This window comes from Zootoca vivipara, chromosome 6 (genome assembly GCF_963506605.1).
Source record: "Zootoca vivipara chromosome 6, rZooViv1.1, whole genome shotgun sequence".
Taxonomy (NCBI): Eukaryota; Metazoa; Chordata; class Lepidosauria; order Squamata; family Lacertidae; genus Zootoca; species Zootoca vivipara.
The window spans coordinates 59493023-59507366 of record NC_083281.1 but is presented as its reverse complement, the minus strand read 5'-3'; the positions used below and the strand labels follow the sequence as shown (position 1 = coordinate 59507366).

The 14344-nt window shown below is 48.6% G+C and overlaps 1 protein-coding gene across 2 annotated transcripts in view; it reads left to right on the top strand.

Annotated features, from left to right (window-relative positions):
- The window catches only part of PIEZO1 (piezo type mechanosensitive ion channel component 1), a 119520-nt gene that overhangs the window by 65499 nt on the left and 39677 nt on the right, over positions 1 to 14344 (top strand). For both annotated transcript variants that reach the window (XM_035117665.2, XM_035117666.2), the window contains exons 5-11: positions 191 to 329; positions 7310 to 7481; positions 8329 to 8542; positions 10872 to 11043; positions 11925 to 12011; positions 12361 to 12445; positions 14179 to 14279. In XM_035117665.2, coding sequence (XP_034973556.2) covers positions 191 to 329; positions 7310 to 7481; positions 8329 to 8542; positions 10872 to 11043; positions 11925 to 12011; positions 12361 to 12445; positions 14179 to 14279 — 970 coding nt within the window. The remainder of the gene's footprint in view (positions 1 to 190; positions 330 to 7309; positions 7482 to 8328; positions 8543 to 10871; positions 11044 to 11924; positions 12012 to 12360; positions 12446 to 14178; positions 14280 to 14344) is intronic.

The window sequence follows — 14344 nt, the reverse complement described above, 5'->3', positions numbered from 1 at the left end:
GAGAGTCACGGGTTCCCTGTCTGCTTTGGGGGCTTGGAAAGCAGGTGCTGTTGCCAGCTTTTGGGCAAGCCTTGTTTGCTTTTGCACCACATATTGCTAGCCAGTGCCGCAGACCAAAGCCTGGCCCAGCTGTGGCATATAACGCAGCCTCAGCACTTTGACTATTTACCATTCCTCTTTTGACTTCCAGGCTGGACTTGAACGATATCCCCAACTCGGTGCGCTTGGTGGCCCCCGACCTCGGGATTCTGCTGGCCTCTGCCATCTGCCTTGGCGTTTGCAGCCGCCTGGAGCCAGCGAGTCACCCATCAGAATCCTGCCCTGAACAGGTGAGAGAGAGAGAGAGAGAGAGAGAGAGAGAGAGAGAGAGAGAGAGAGAGAGAGAGAGAGAGAGAGAGAGAGCTAACTGTTGCAGGAGGTGCCTCATCATACCTATGGCAGCACAACACGTTGCCGTAGGGCAGACTTAAAAGTGGAGAGTGCTGTTGCACTCATGTCCTGTTTGTGCATTTCCCATCAGGGCAACCGGTTGGCCTTTGTGAGAACAGGATGCTGAGCTAGGTGGGTCTTTGGCCTGATCCAGCACCCAGGCTCTTCCATGTTTCCCTTTCAGTTTTCTAAGGGCTCATCCACACTTCCACTTGCACTGTGCTTAGAAAGCACGGGTCCGAGCCGTTTCCCCCTTGCTCCACACCTTTCCAAGGGAGAAACCTGCTCTTCAGCAATAGATCAGAACAGATGGCAGTCCAGGGAAAACCCAAATTACTGTTTGCTTTGATTGAGCGCTAAAGAGCGGCTTTTCCTGGGATAAGCTGTAAGTGGGCCTTTGCTCTTCTGTCTGCTTCTCCTTTCCCTGTTTTGGAATAGCAGGACCACCCCAAAGCATTTTGCTAACGGAGGTGAAGGATGAGATGGTGCGGCCACCCTCCACACTGGCTGATGGGGAGCAGGACAGGCTGCGTGGCATACACTGCCCCCCATCGCCATGCCTTCACTGGCTATCTTGTTTTCCCTAATGGTAGGACTGGCTCCCGGTGGGATACAATGCTCATTTTCTTTCTCCACATTCAGTCTTGCTAGGTTTTACTCAGAGTAGACCCAACGAATTTAATGAATCCAACCTACTCTTGTTCATTGCTTTCAACAAGCCTTCTGTAAGTGAAGCTTAATTGAACGCCACTCTTGTGTTCCAATGATTCTGTGACTAGATAGACCTCTTGGCTCTTCCCTGTGTTCTCATTAGCACCATCCTGCTCTTGCCAGGATTCTTCACGCCTCCCCCCCCCCACCATTAACTCCTGAGGAGTGCGGGAGGGAGGGAGAGAGAGAGAGAGAGAGAGAGACGGACTTTCCTGGCACCTCAAACTGTGACTCACCCACCTCGAGGGCAGGTTTCCCACATCTGCCCCAGTGGATGAGTGACTTTTACCGTTCCCAAGTTGCCATAGAGACTCCCTAACAAAACACTGTGGCTCAACAGAGGCCTTTCTATGCAGGGCTGTTGTGAGATCTCCGAGGATAAGATTCAGCAGTGGGGGGGGGCAGCAAGTTGCCACCTGCCTGCTGGCACTTATTGTTGTTTGGCACCCAATTAGTGCAGGGCCAGGCTCAGGAGTGTCCCCGTGCCCTGCCCAGGGCTTAGACAGGCATGGCAAGGAAAGGGTGCCGTGTGGTCTGTCTTTTTGTGTCAAAATCTGATGGGCAGTAGAGCTGGAAAAGAGAAATCAGTGATGTAAAGTTTTCCCAGTGATTGTTAAGTGAAAGGCTTCTCCCCACTTTTTTTTTTTTTTTGCTGATGGAAGGGTCTCTCCAGAGAAGGGACTCACATCAGGAAAGTGGGGGAAAGATGGGGCTAAACAAAGTTGGGAAAGCAATAAAACTGCAAGCACATTTGCAAAGCTAAGCAGGGTTCGGTATGGTTTCAAACTGGATGGAGTACCACATGCTAAGATGCAGGAGGTCGATGGCTCTCAGGGTCCCTTCCAATGATAAGATTCTAAGAGCTTTTTGCATGAATGGGAGAGTAGAAGAATGGGTGCAAAACAGGAATGGGGTGCCTTTTTTCAACCCTAGGGCTGCACTCCTTTATGGGCAACTTTCTGGGATCAGAGGCAAACAGTGGGTGAAGCAATGGATATAAAGCTAACCTTTGTACAGTAGGCCTTCTCTGGCTTCTGTTTGGAGAAGCAACCATCATTATAGGAGTTCAAGGACATATTCCAGCCAGGCAAAACCATTCAGTGACCTGGGGAAAGGAGGCATGACTGGAAAGAGGTGGGGCATGGCAAGATCCTGGAGGACCAGGAAGAGAATCTTGGAGGGCTCCATATGGTCCCTGGGCTTGAGTTTCTCCCACCCCTGGTATAAAAGAAGATGAGGCAGGAAGTGGAATTGGGAGACGAGAGAGAGAGAGAGAGAGAGAGAGAGAGAGAGAGAGAGAGAGAGAGAGAATTGGAAAGGGAGGGTGCCTCCACACAGCACTTTTTCATGGACTGCTCACTGCTCACGCTTCCAAATTTTTAATAGCATCTGCATTATGTAACCCTCATCAAAGTGCCATGCCATATCCCTAACCCCCGTCCTGATTTTCTATTTTGTTAGCTCATTTTTTGTTATACTTACTGGGTTTTTCACAGAAATGGAAAATCCAGATTAAATGGGAAGATAATATGAGGTGGCATTTTGATGGGGATGATGCAGTGTGGATGCTGCTCAAAGCAATCATGTGCGGGTGGCACCAAGTCCCCAATACGCTGCCATGTTGAGGTGCCTGTAATCTCGCTTGCTGTTCTTCAGCTCTCCAAATGGCAAGGGGAAATACGACCATCCTTTCCTCCTCCTCCCGTCCCCAGCATGAAGTTGACACATTGAATGCAAAGTAGGGCTCCTGTGTTAAAAATATTTTAATTTATTTGTTTTTGGAGGGTTATGGACCTCTGGTACAGAAGTTTTTGGAGCAGTGTACTTCATGCTTGAAGACACATTATGTAAAAAGCTCTCCCTATCTATCTATCTATCTATCTATCTATCTATCTATCTATCTATCTATCTATCATCTATCTATCTATCTATCATCTATCTATCACAAATCAAACCTTTCCAGATCAGAAAAATTGAATACCAGGCTGCATTGCTATTCCCCAAAGGCTTGCCTTAAAATAAACTGGTGCACGTCACACATCTATATTGATTACATTTTCCATTTTATATTTATTTATGGCATTTATATTCCCCTTCTCCAAGGAGAATGGTTCTCCAATGGTTCTCTTCCTCCCCCTTTAATCCTCTCAACAACCTTGTGCGGTAGGCTAGGCTGAGAGGCTGTGACTGGCGCAAGGTCACCCGGTGACTTTCATGGCTTAGCAGGGATTTGAACCCTGGTCTCTTAAGGTCCTGGTCCAACACACTTACCACTACACCACATTGGCTCTCTCCAGAGCGTCGGTGCCACTAAACATTCTCTATGTAGTAACTGTCAAGCGGACCTTTGGAATACCTGACACCACCAGGAGGACCTCTGGAATGAGAGAGCGCCCTTAGAACCCACAGTGCAGGGTGGTTTTTTTTAATTAAGCAAAGACAAGTGCTGGTTTGGGAGAGGGAAAAGGGCTGGGCTATCCACCCCCCCCCAGCAAGTTCCTCTTTTTCTTTGCCAAGGAATACATGAAGGTAATTAACACGCATGCTCTGAGCATCTGCAGATAGCATTCCCACCACTATCTTGCACACACTTGGGTTTGGAGAATACACAGCTTCTGGCTAGTCTTGGCTTCTAACCTTTTGCACCTATCAGGAACAGTCTTGGGTCCCAGGCTGGCTTCCCCCTGCCATGGGGCTCATTGCTTCCTGGTATGGGGAGGGCATCCCCCCTCCCCCTTCCTATCGCTCCTCCTTTTCCGTCTCTGCCTCTCCCTGCTCCTAGCTTCAGCAAATGCCGAGCTAAAGCTGGAAACTCTGAGGTCAGGCTGCCTTGTGCAGGGCCCTTTCCACTGGACTCTCCAAGGGGGGGGGGAATTCTCTGCTTTGTACATTTTCGGCGCAGTTGATCTGGGCCGGACTTGGAACCCGTGGCTGAAGTGTGTCCAGCAACGGAGGAGGTGGGGCCAAATACCTTTTCTGTGAAAGCCACATTAGGCTGGAAAATCGCTCGGGCGTCGTCAGGAACCCAAGCTGGGCAGCCAAGAAAAACAGACCTTTTACAGAATGCACTTTCCAAAGCGGCTAATGAAACAAACAAGGCCAGGTGGTGGGTCAGGGGGCAGGCGGCAGGCTTGGTTGGGGGGGGGGAGAGCCTGGCTCCAGCAGAGAGCTCTGGATGCTCTGCATGTCTCTTGGGAGCCGCTTGGGCTGCCAAAGGCATCCATAGCAGGGCTGGGAGGGATGCACAAACACCACTGCCCTGTTGTTACAAGGCTCATGAAACTGGGAGACAGGTCAACTGCTGCCGGCCCCCAGTGGCTTTACTTGTTGGTTTACAAATAGATAGGTCGCATCTTTCTCTCAATGGTTCTCAAAGCGGCTTGTAGCAAAAGTTTAAAATAGCCAGTTGGTTTAAAGTAACAACAGCATAAGAATGGCCAACTGAGGTGGGGTACACACCAAATAAACACAGCCCCAAATAACTAAAATGCAATCCTATTTGTTTGTTTGTTTCTATTTCTGGATTTATGGATCACTTCCGATGAAGCAATTTAACCATAAAAAATCATATGTAACAGTGATTAAGATAATTTCATCTCCAAAACGATTCTATGCATAATCTTTCTGTTCGACAGTGGAACGGCCTCCCTCGGAAGGTGGTGGAGGCTCATTTCCTGGAGGTTTTTAAACAGAGATTGGATGGCCACCTGTTAGGGATTCTTTAGCTGGGATTCCTGCAGAGCAGGGGCTTCTGCTAAATGACCCTTAGGGTCCCTTCCAGCTCTACAGTTCTATGATTCTATACTGATGGGGAAGGAAGGATCACTGAATTTGGTTGGTCTTACTTCTGGGTAGACCTGCACATGGCTGTGCTGCCACCCAGTTAAATTTAGCACATGGGATTTCTTAAGAAGCCACGCTCTGGCTGCTGATCAGAAGGCAAGGAGGGAAGCAGGCTTACAGGCCCCTCGAGGGAGGACCTTCCACATTCCCGCGGCCTCTCCATCCAGTCCCCGGTGGTTGCTGCGGGTGTTACCTTTATTACAGGGAGATCAAGTGTCATTTTGTCCCGATCTTGTTCTCGGGGGAATGTAAGCGATCCCTCTAAGCAGGTTTGTTTTCCCTGGCCCAGAGATGGGTTGGGGTATCTAATTCCCAGGCCTCAACTATGCTTCAGCTGCCTCTACAACCATTGCTCAGTTTGGGGCTGGTCCTGTTTCCGCTCTCTGCCCTTGCACCCTTCCAAGAAATTACTTTTCTGTTTTAGAGAGATCCGTGGCTCTGCATGGCAGGATACATTACTGGTGTAATATTTTGACATACAATCCCATGGACATAAACAAGCCTGTATATAAGACTGTCCTGTTAAAAGCCTGAGCAGAGCCCTGCTGGATCAGGCCCAATCTAGTCTGGTACCCTGCTCCCACAGTTTCTAACCCGTTGCCTTTGGGAACCCCACAATCAGCACCTGAGTGGAAGAGCACACTCTCCCCCCCCCCACTTGTGAAATGCCAGCAGGTGGCATTCTGGGACCTATCATGCAGTTACATTTTATTTCAGAGTGCATTCCCCCCCCCTGCAAACAAACAAACAAACAAACAAATACAAGTGTGTGCTCAGTTGATTTTGTGCTTCTGCCGTTGCATTGTGCAGAGACAAAAACTGGCCTTCTGTTGATGCTATTGCTGAATTCAAAGCAGAGGTTTGCGTGTGTGTTCTAAATACCAAGTCATCTGCAGCTCTGGCCCTACTCCATAAAGATCAAGGGTTTAATTTCTCAGTGACTCAATGAGCTTGTCCATCAGTAATGGTTCCCACGCTGTGGCTTTCTGGGTGTGGGTGTTTGTTTCCTCCTCTGGAATTCCACTACTGTACATTTTGCTGCTACCAGTAAGCAACTTAGGGGCCTTTCCAGACTGGTGGGTTTTTTTTTGCCAGTGCATTCTGCAGCATGTCACTTGCCGGCACAATAAAAATGCAACTGTGGTGGATTTATACCAGACCGCTTTATTAGTTCTGTGATGCTTCCCCCATGTCACCACACTGTTGATATGTGGAAGGATGCTCCTGAGCTATAGCGTAACAAAAGCAGGACAAACAATAAACAAACCCCAGAACATCTGCAGTATGAAAGTATACCTGAAGGAGCGTCTCCACCCCATTGTTCTGCCCGGACACTGAGGTCCAGTACCGAGGGCCTTCTGGCGGTTCCCTCGTTGTGAGAAGCCAAGTTGCAGGGAACTAGGCAGAGGGCCTTCTCGGTGGTGGCGCCCGCCCTGTGGAACACCCTCCCATCAGATGTCAAAGAGAAAAACATCTACCAGATTGTTAGAAGGCAGCCCTGTTTAGGGAGGCTTTTAATGTTTAATAGATTATTTTATTTCATTTTTCTGTTGGAAGCCGCCCAGAGTGGCTGGGGAAACCCAGCCAGATGGGTGGGGTATAAATAATAATAATAATAATAATAATAATAATAATAATTTATTATTATTATTATTATTATTATTATTATTATTATTATTATTATTATGGATTTCAGCAGTAAGTTATGGGGTATTCCTGCCCTGAAACTGTTGAAGCTACAAAAAAAAGCATTGAAAGAGAGATTGCGTATAACTACACTGATACCCACAAATCACATTGCATGCACAATAAAACAGATGTCTGGAGAGACCCCAAGACACACACCCCCCCCAGTGCAATCTTCAGAGCAATGCAGCTCTAAAGAAACAGCTCTGGGTTCTTCTGTGTACTGCAGAGGCTTGAGGGCCACATTAACCCTTTGCCAGGCCACATGCCTGCATTGGGTTTGGCCAGAAGTGAGTGTGGCCACTCTCCTGTGTATACACACAGGGTGCACACTCATGCACAGCCCCCTCCTGCTCAAGTGATCTGTGCAAATCAGTTGCTGTCCCATCCCTGCTCATCAGATGATCAACCTAGAGACCAGACAGGAAGCAATTTGCCTCCCCACCTGGAAACTGGGCTGCGGGGCGGGGGGGAGATTTAAACCTCTCTCCCCAACCCCATGTCTGCTTAAAAATTATATTTTTGTTGGCACCACTAACTGGAGGAGCAGTAAGCTTTTTGTAGGGTACCGTGTCAGGCTAGTGGCCCCCTTGGTGTTGTGGCTTCTGGTTTGTCATCACATGTTTCTTTCCCCCTTCAGGAAGAAGCAGCTGTGGATGGAGATGAGTCAAAACCTCAAGGAGCGGCCCCTGCACCGGCTGAGGCCTGCCCAAGGCAGCAAGCGCGGCTGGCTGCCCGGCTCCGGGTAACTGCTCACTGGCTCTTGATGGCCGTCGGGAAAATCCTGGCTGTTGTGCTGCTAGCGCTGGCAGGTAGGTGTCCAGTGGGGAGCAGAAGGAGACTCACCCATATTTAGAGGGGGGGGAGAGAAATTTGATTTCATTTTGTGTTTAAAGGCTAATCTACCTGATTTGCGCTTTCTGAAACATTGTACACGCCAAAACACAGCTGTCCTTCGATATTTGCACTTGTATGAATTTTGCAGTGGAATTCTCCAGCAAAGTACAGGCAAATCTCGGATCCTGAATGCCGAAAGCCCGGAAGTTAATGCTCCGGTTTTCAAATGTTTTTTCGGAAGCTGAATGTCCAACGCGGCTTTCCCGCTTGAGTGCAGTAACCCCCTGCAGCCAATTGGACGCCGCACCACGGTTGTCAAACATTTTGGAAGCCGAACGGGCTTCCAGAACAGACTGCGTTCGACAACTGAGGTTTGACTGTAACGCATATGAAAAATCATTTAGGTAAAGCCTTTAAAAAGCATTCAAAGGAAATACTAAGAGAGATAAGCTTTGCAAAAATATTTATTTGAGGCAAAATTTCATGAAATGCGTATATTAGGAGAAACTTGCACTGAAATGCTGATGGGTTTTCCTAAGGACTTTTTGCATTTTGCAGTCAGGAAAGACTCCAAAGGGGATTGAGAAGCTTTTTCTCCCCCGTGCAAACTTTGTACTCCCCCCCCCAAAAAAAGGTACATGTAGAAATGGAAGGTGACATCTGTGGAATTACACAGCCCTCTGTTTCTGTGGGAAATAGCTTTGTGTTGGGTCAGGCCCTGCTCAACACTGGAATGCAGAGCTCACCCCATCAGCTGCAAAGCAGTTCCTTGCAACCCGCTGTATGCCAATAATCTTTGCTGCCTCCTTGTTTGCCTCCTAGGGATCACCTTGCCCTCCGCTTTCTCCAGTGTGTACTACTTGCTCTTTGTCAGCCTGTGCACCTGGTGGGCCTGCCACTTCCCCGTCAGCCGCCTGGCTTTCAACACCTTGTGTGTCATGGTGGACGTCTTTGCCGGAGGCCACCTCATCTGCCTCTATGGCTATCAAACCCCCTTCATCCAGAGCGTCCTTCCACCCACTGGCCTCTGGGCACGGTAAGTGGGCAATAGTTGTGAATGGCCTGGGGCAGGTGGAGAGTAGGATGCCAGGGTTGTGTCAGTGATGCTCAGCTAGTAGAGCTCTGTGTGGTTTGCACTGAATCAAGTAGTTTTGAGTCCCAATTGCCTAACAGCATCAACTAAAAATCCCCCCACCCCCAAAAAAATCAAGTTGCTGGAAGAGAACATACATGTATGATATCTAGTGTACAGTAGGCAACATGGCAGAGGGGTGGCCATCTCAATTAAACCTGTGTGTGGGGTTCCCCAATCCTGATGCACTGAATGGGCAGGTAGAAGAGCCTAGCAGGCTCAAGGCAGGTGCGGGGTGGCTTGGCTCTTCCTCTCAACTAAACCACAAAGATCTCCCATTGCTAGGCAAGTTTGGTGCTAGTTTCACTCTGGGGTGTCCATCCACTTTTGCTCTTTACCCCTTCCAACCTGAGATAGCAAAGGAGCCACCTGGATCGCCTGGGAGAATCCAACCCATTCAGTTAATTTTCCCTCTTTCCAAGCATTTTGAAAGCTGAGGAGCCAGACTGAAGTGGAATTGGAGCAACCAGGAGATCTGTTTGCAGTCTCCCTTGAATCCGTTTCCCCTTCCCAGACATAATTATTGTTGATCTCAGGGGTCCACGGGTCTCTGGGATTAACCACATAGAGCCCAATAGATTGAGAAGGACTCTTAGCCACACCTATGCAACCAGAGAAAAGGCTTCATTCTCTTTGAAAGCCAGGATCAAAGCAGAGAGCTTTCACCTCCGTCACTTTAAACCTCCTGAACCTGGGCATATCTGTTAAGATGGACTGCAGGTGTCTGCTGCCCTTTCTATACTCTTTGCCAGGTTTCCCGTGGGAAAGTCCTTTTTGCTGGCCAGTCTGGGGCAGTTTCCCATCTCATTCTTTGCAACCTTACCTGTGGCTTTTGTGGTTCGTTGCCAGCAAACAAACAAACTTGAGAAAGTGAATGCTTGTGAAAACATAGCAAAGAAACATTCACTGCACACCTGTTTGTTACAGCCTTATGAAATTTAGAAACCTTGCGAGTCTTTTAGATCCTAGAAGAGGCATGGCTTGGAAGATGTCATGGTTACCCAGCATGCTTTCTGGGTGGGCAGTATCTGTCACTAGCCCTGGACCATAGCTCAGGGTCATAGCTCCTGCTTTTCATACAGCAGATCCCACGTTCGGTCCCTGGCATCTGCAGTTAAAACAGGGATGGGGCAACATTGCTGCCCCACCCCCATATCTTGTTGGACTCCAGCTCCTGCCAGCTCCAACCAGCATGGCCCAGAGGTCAGGGATGGTGGGAGCTGGTACCCAAAAACAGATGGAGGACTGTAGGTTCCCCATCTCTGGGTTAAAAGCATTGAGCGGGTAGCAGGTGGTAGAGACCTGTTTCTCCCTGAGAACCTGGAGTGTTGCTGCTAGTCAGAGTGGGCACTGTTGACCTGGTATGTCAGCTTCCCATGCATCATAAGAACATAAGAAGAGTCTGCTGGATCAGGCCAATGCCCATCTAGTTCAGCATCCTGATATCACAGTGACCAGCCAGATGTGTGTGGGAAACCAGCAAGCAGAACATGAGCACAAAAAAGCACTCTCCCCTCCCCTGGCTTCCAGCAACTGGTCCCCTGATAGTTTCAATTTACTGTTTCCAAACATTTGCATGTGTCTTGTCTCCCAAATGGGGAGCCATCCCATCCCTTAAAGCTAATGGTTGAGTGAGTGAGGCTTGGGATCCCCAGCATCCATGTGAGCATCAAAACACCAAAGTTTTCTCTTGCTGGCACTACCAACTAGCGATACTGCCTCCCCCTATATATGTCCACATTGTTCTACGGAACTGGCAGTATTACAGCTTTGGACCCCTCTGACCAGTGACATCAGGCAGACACCTTCCCCGAACTCCTTCTGGTGCCTGCTAAAAGCATTTTTGTTTAGACAAGGCTATCCAGACATGTAAAATGTTGATGTGTGTTTTAATCTGTTTTAAATCTATCACCATTTTTAATTGTTTATGGATGTTCAAGTTAGTTGTTTTTAACTGTTTTTATCAATAATGTTATTGTTTCGTCTCTTTTTGGAAACTGGGATTTTCTTTACAATCAAGGGGTGTATGAATTTTATGAAATAAATAAAACAAAATAAACAAACTAGCGCCACCAGCTGGGGCAGAATTCCCTTGTGAATTTAGCCAGGGTAATTATGGAGCTGCTTTGGGAGTCGGTCACTAGAGGGTTGTTTTTTGGGGGGGGGGGAGCCAGCCTAACACCTGGGGTGTTGCAGAGCCTTGCCACTGCTTTCATCCCCCATTCCCCTGTAGGTTGTTTGGCTTGAAGGCCATCGTCCTCCACGTGGGCTGTAGCAAGCCCAATGCGCTGCTCCTGGACGTCAGTCTCCCCTGGCCTGTCTACGTCAACCCGGGGATCCTCCTGCTGCTCTATTATGTCCTGGCCACCCTGGTGAAGCTCCGCAGGTCACACTCCTATGCACAGGTGAGCCTTGCTGGACTGGTGTTGCTGCCTTTGACTCTGCCTGTCTGCACACTCTCTTCCCTGTTAGGGATGGGGGAGGAAATTGTTTGGCTCGGCTGCCCAATTTGCTTGCAACAGACCCAGTGCAGAAGAAAGTAAGCTCCGGTGGCATTCTTAAATAGGTGTTTCATTAACCGCAAAAAGGGAGAGGTGGAAATAGGGGCATTTGTTTATGTGCAGCACAGCACTGGTTAAGAGCTATGACCTAGATCTTTCACATTCAGAGCTCCAACTTTGCCTTAACCCTCCCGGACAGCGTGAGAGAAGGTGCTGTCTCTAAGTCTCAGCCCTCACCAGCTATAACGTGGGGAGTCCTACCTTGCTCAGTGGCAGAACACCTGCTTTGCATGCTGAAGATCTCCAGCATCTCCAGGAAGGGCACAGAGAGAACTCAGCCTGGAAGCACTGGAGAGCTGCTGCCAATCTAGGTAGATGATGCTGAGCTAGATGGAGTCATGGTCCAATTTGGGAGAAGGCAGCTTCTTATTTTCTACAAACCCTTTATTCCAAATCATGAGGACTAGACTATTTAGTTTTGAAGGAAGGGCTACAGTTTAGTGGTAGAGCTATGAAAACTCTGCAGATATTCATTATTCTGAATGCGACGGTTGTACCTGTGGAAGAAGTTTTGAGCAGGGATCTGGGTGTACTTAGTCCACTCCACGATCTGAAAATCACCCACATATCCCGGGGGGGTTGGACTAGTTGGGTTTTTTGGTAGGGACAGGGGAAACAAACCCAGGGTTGCCAGGATCATTCCTTCCTTCCACTTAAAATATTATAGTCCCGATGGCATTCTTATTTCTTCTATTTTCCTTTTCCTTTTGTAAAAACAAAAACAGAGGGATGCCTCAAGCTGCTCAACATCCGAGTTTCTGGAGCTGGAGAACCGATCCGCAGATCAAGATGGCCTGGCAGAAGATGCTCAGGTGAGGTGCCCACAGGATGGCTGTGTGAGATGGTTGGGACTGCTAAGGCTCCCTGGTGACAAAGGGAAAACGAGCCCCCAAAGGCTCAGGAGCCAGGCCTGGAGCAGATGCAGGGCTTGCTACTCCTTGGCACTGGGAAGTGCAGAAATGAATGAGAACTGCACCACCTCAAACTGCAGTGTTTCAGTGTATCTGAAGAAGTGTGCATGCACACGAAAGCTCATACCAATGACAAACTTAGTTGGTCTCTAAGGTGCTACTGGAAGGATTTTTTTAAATTTTGTTTCGACTACGTCAAACTAACACAGCTACCTACCTGTAACTAGTTTTATCCTGCTTTCTTCTACAGCCAATGCTGACTTCTGAGACAGAGGCATCTGGTGCTGATGCTGAGGATTGCTCTGTGCATGTCCTTGGGGAGACTGGGCAGCCAGGTAAGAGTTGCAGCTATGCTCTGATGAGCCAAGGAGGCTACAGGGACTGTTCCGCATTGCTTTTTCTGAATTCAGAGAAGTTTGCAATATTTTCTTCCTACCTTCCTTTGTATATTCCTCCCTTTTTGCCAACTTCTGCATTCTCTTAACTACACACAGTCTGCAAAGGCTGCATAGCACAGGATCAGAGGGTGGAAAGGGAACATCCAGCCCAACTGTCCCTTGAAAGGCAGAACCCTCTCGCTCCAAACCCTGCCTGGGCTGATCAGCCTAGCCTATCAGCCATCCAGGTCTCTGCCAGAGGATAGTTGCAAAATTCAAGGATGCTTGAAGATCAAATGTCTCATTAGATTGCATTTGCATGTGAGCCAAGCCTCCTGCTAGCGGGAGATGGTAAATGATCCCTGTGATCTTTCCCCAGTAGTCCGTTGGAGGGGCTCAGAGTGATCTGGAAGCAGCTGCTTGTAGTCATGTGTGTCAAGTGAAGCAGATCTGTCTGGATGGGAAACCCATGTGGAAATTGCTCTGAACTCCATGGAGTGTAATGCACAGTAAAATATGGTTGGTCAGATTCAGAATGGAAGCAGAATTCACCCACTGAGTTTTTTTTAATGGAAGATAAATTTATCAGAAGCTGCTAGGTGCAATTCCCCCTCCACTGTCAAAGGCAGTAAGCTGGGATTCACCCGTGGGAAGAGTGTTGCTGCTGCACTCCGCTCCTGTTTGTGGACTTTCCCCTGGGGCATCTGGTTGGCCATAGTGAGAACAGGATGCTGGACTAGCTGGGCCTTTGGCCTCACCCAGCTCCAGGCTCTTGTTCTGTTCTTAGTGGAAGTCAGTTCCAGACAAAGTGTTTGTTGAGCATTCATCAAGCTTTCCAGTGCATTTTCCCGACACTTTCGTTATCACAAAAAGTCCAGTTTTGGAGGTTGAAGTGGGTCTGTTGCACAGGACCTGCAAATCAACTCTTAACTGCACGACTTGAATTTGCTGCCATGTAACTGAATCCGACCCAAAACATTGAAACAGTCTGGAAGCACCCCCAGTATTTGCTGGTGGCGGTGAGGGCCCTTGGCTCTACTCAACATATTCCTGGTGTCCTAGAGTTAATAGACTGGAAGGCAGTGTCCTTCTCTGAGCTCATCCTGAAAACTACTTTTGGCACTGAGCGTAGGTGTGGGAGTTTACTGCGTAGGCTGCTTACCTGGCATTAAACTGTCCTGGAATCACCTGGGACTGGGTTGGCATGAGACAGTGCTTCCTCCTGGTGGTTAGAAGGCAGCACTGCAGGGACACCACGGCTTCTCTTGCCTTGGTAACCTGCCCTGATTTCTTGGGAATAAAAGTACTCCTTGCAAGCTTATGGCCCAGGTGTGTGTAATCCCAGTCTAGCTCTGGAAAATAACACACAAGATCTGGCTCCAAAGACTGGAGTTCTTCTGACTTGGAGGCCTGGATCCTTCCTGCCCTCATTTTCACATTGCCCCATCTATACTGGGTTATCTAGCACATAAGAACACCCTGCAGGATTAGGCCAGTGGCTGATGCCATGAAGCGGTCCTCAAAGACCCTCAGCAATTATAAAGTGGTCCATGGGGTGGGGGTGGGGGTGGGGAGAAAGTTTGGGAAACGCTGTTGTACACCACTTGAAGTTTTTCTAAAATTTTAAGGGGTTTCTAAATGAATGAATGAATGAATGACTGAACAATGCCCTCAAAACCCCTCCTTTGTAGCCACCAGGAAACAGGAGCACCGCAAGGAGAAGCAGCTGCTGCATTCCCTGGGCCATGTCGTCATGAACCAGAGTTATGTTTGTGCCCTCATTGCTATGATGGTAAGAAGCAGGGGCACCTGGGCCATGCACTGGGAGACGTTGGGGTGGAAGGGTCAAAGGAGGGC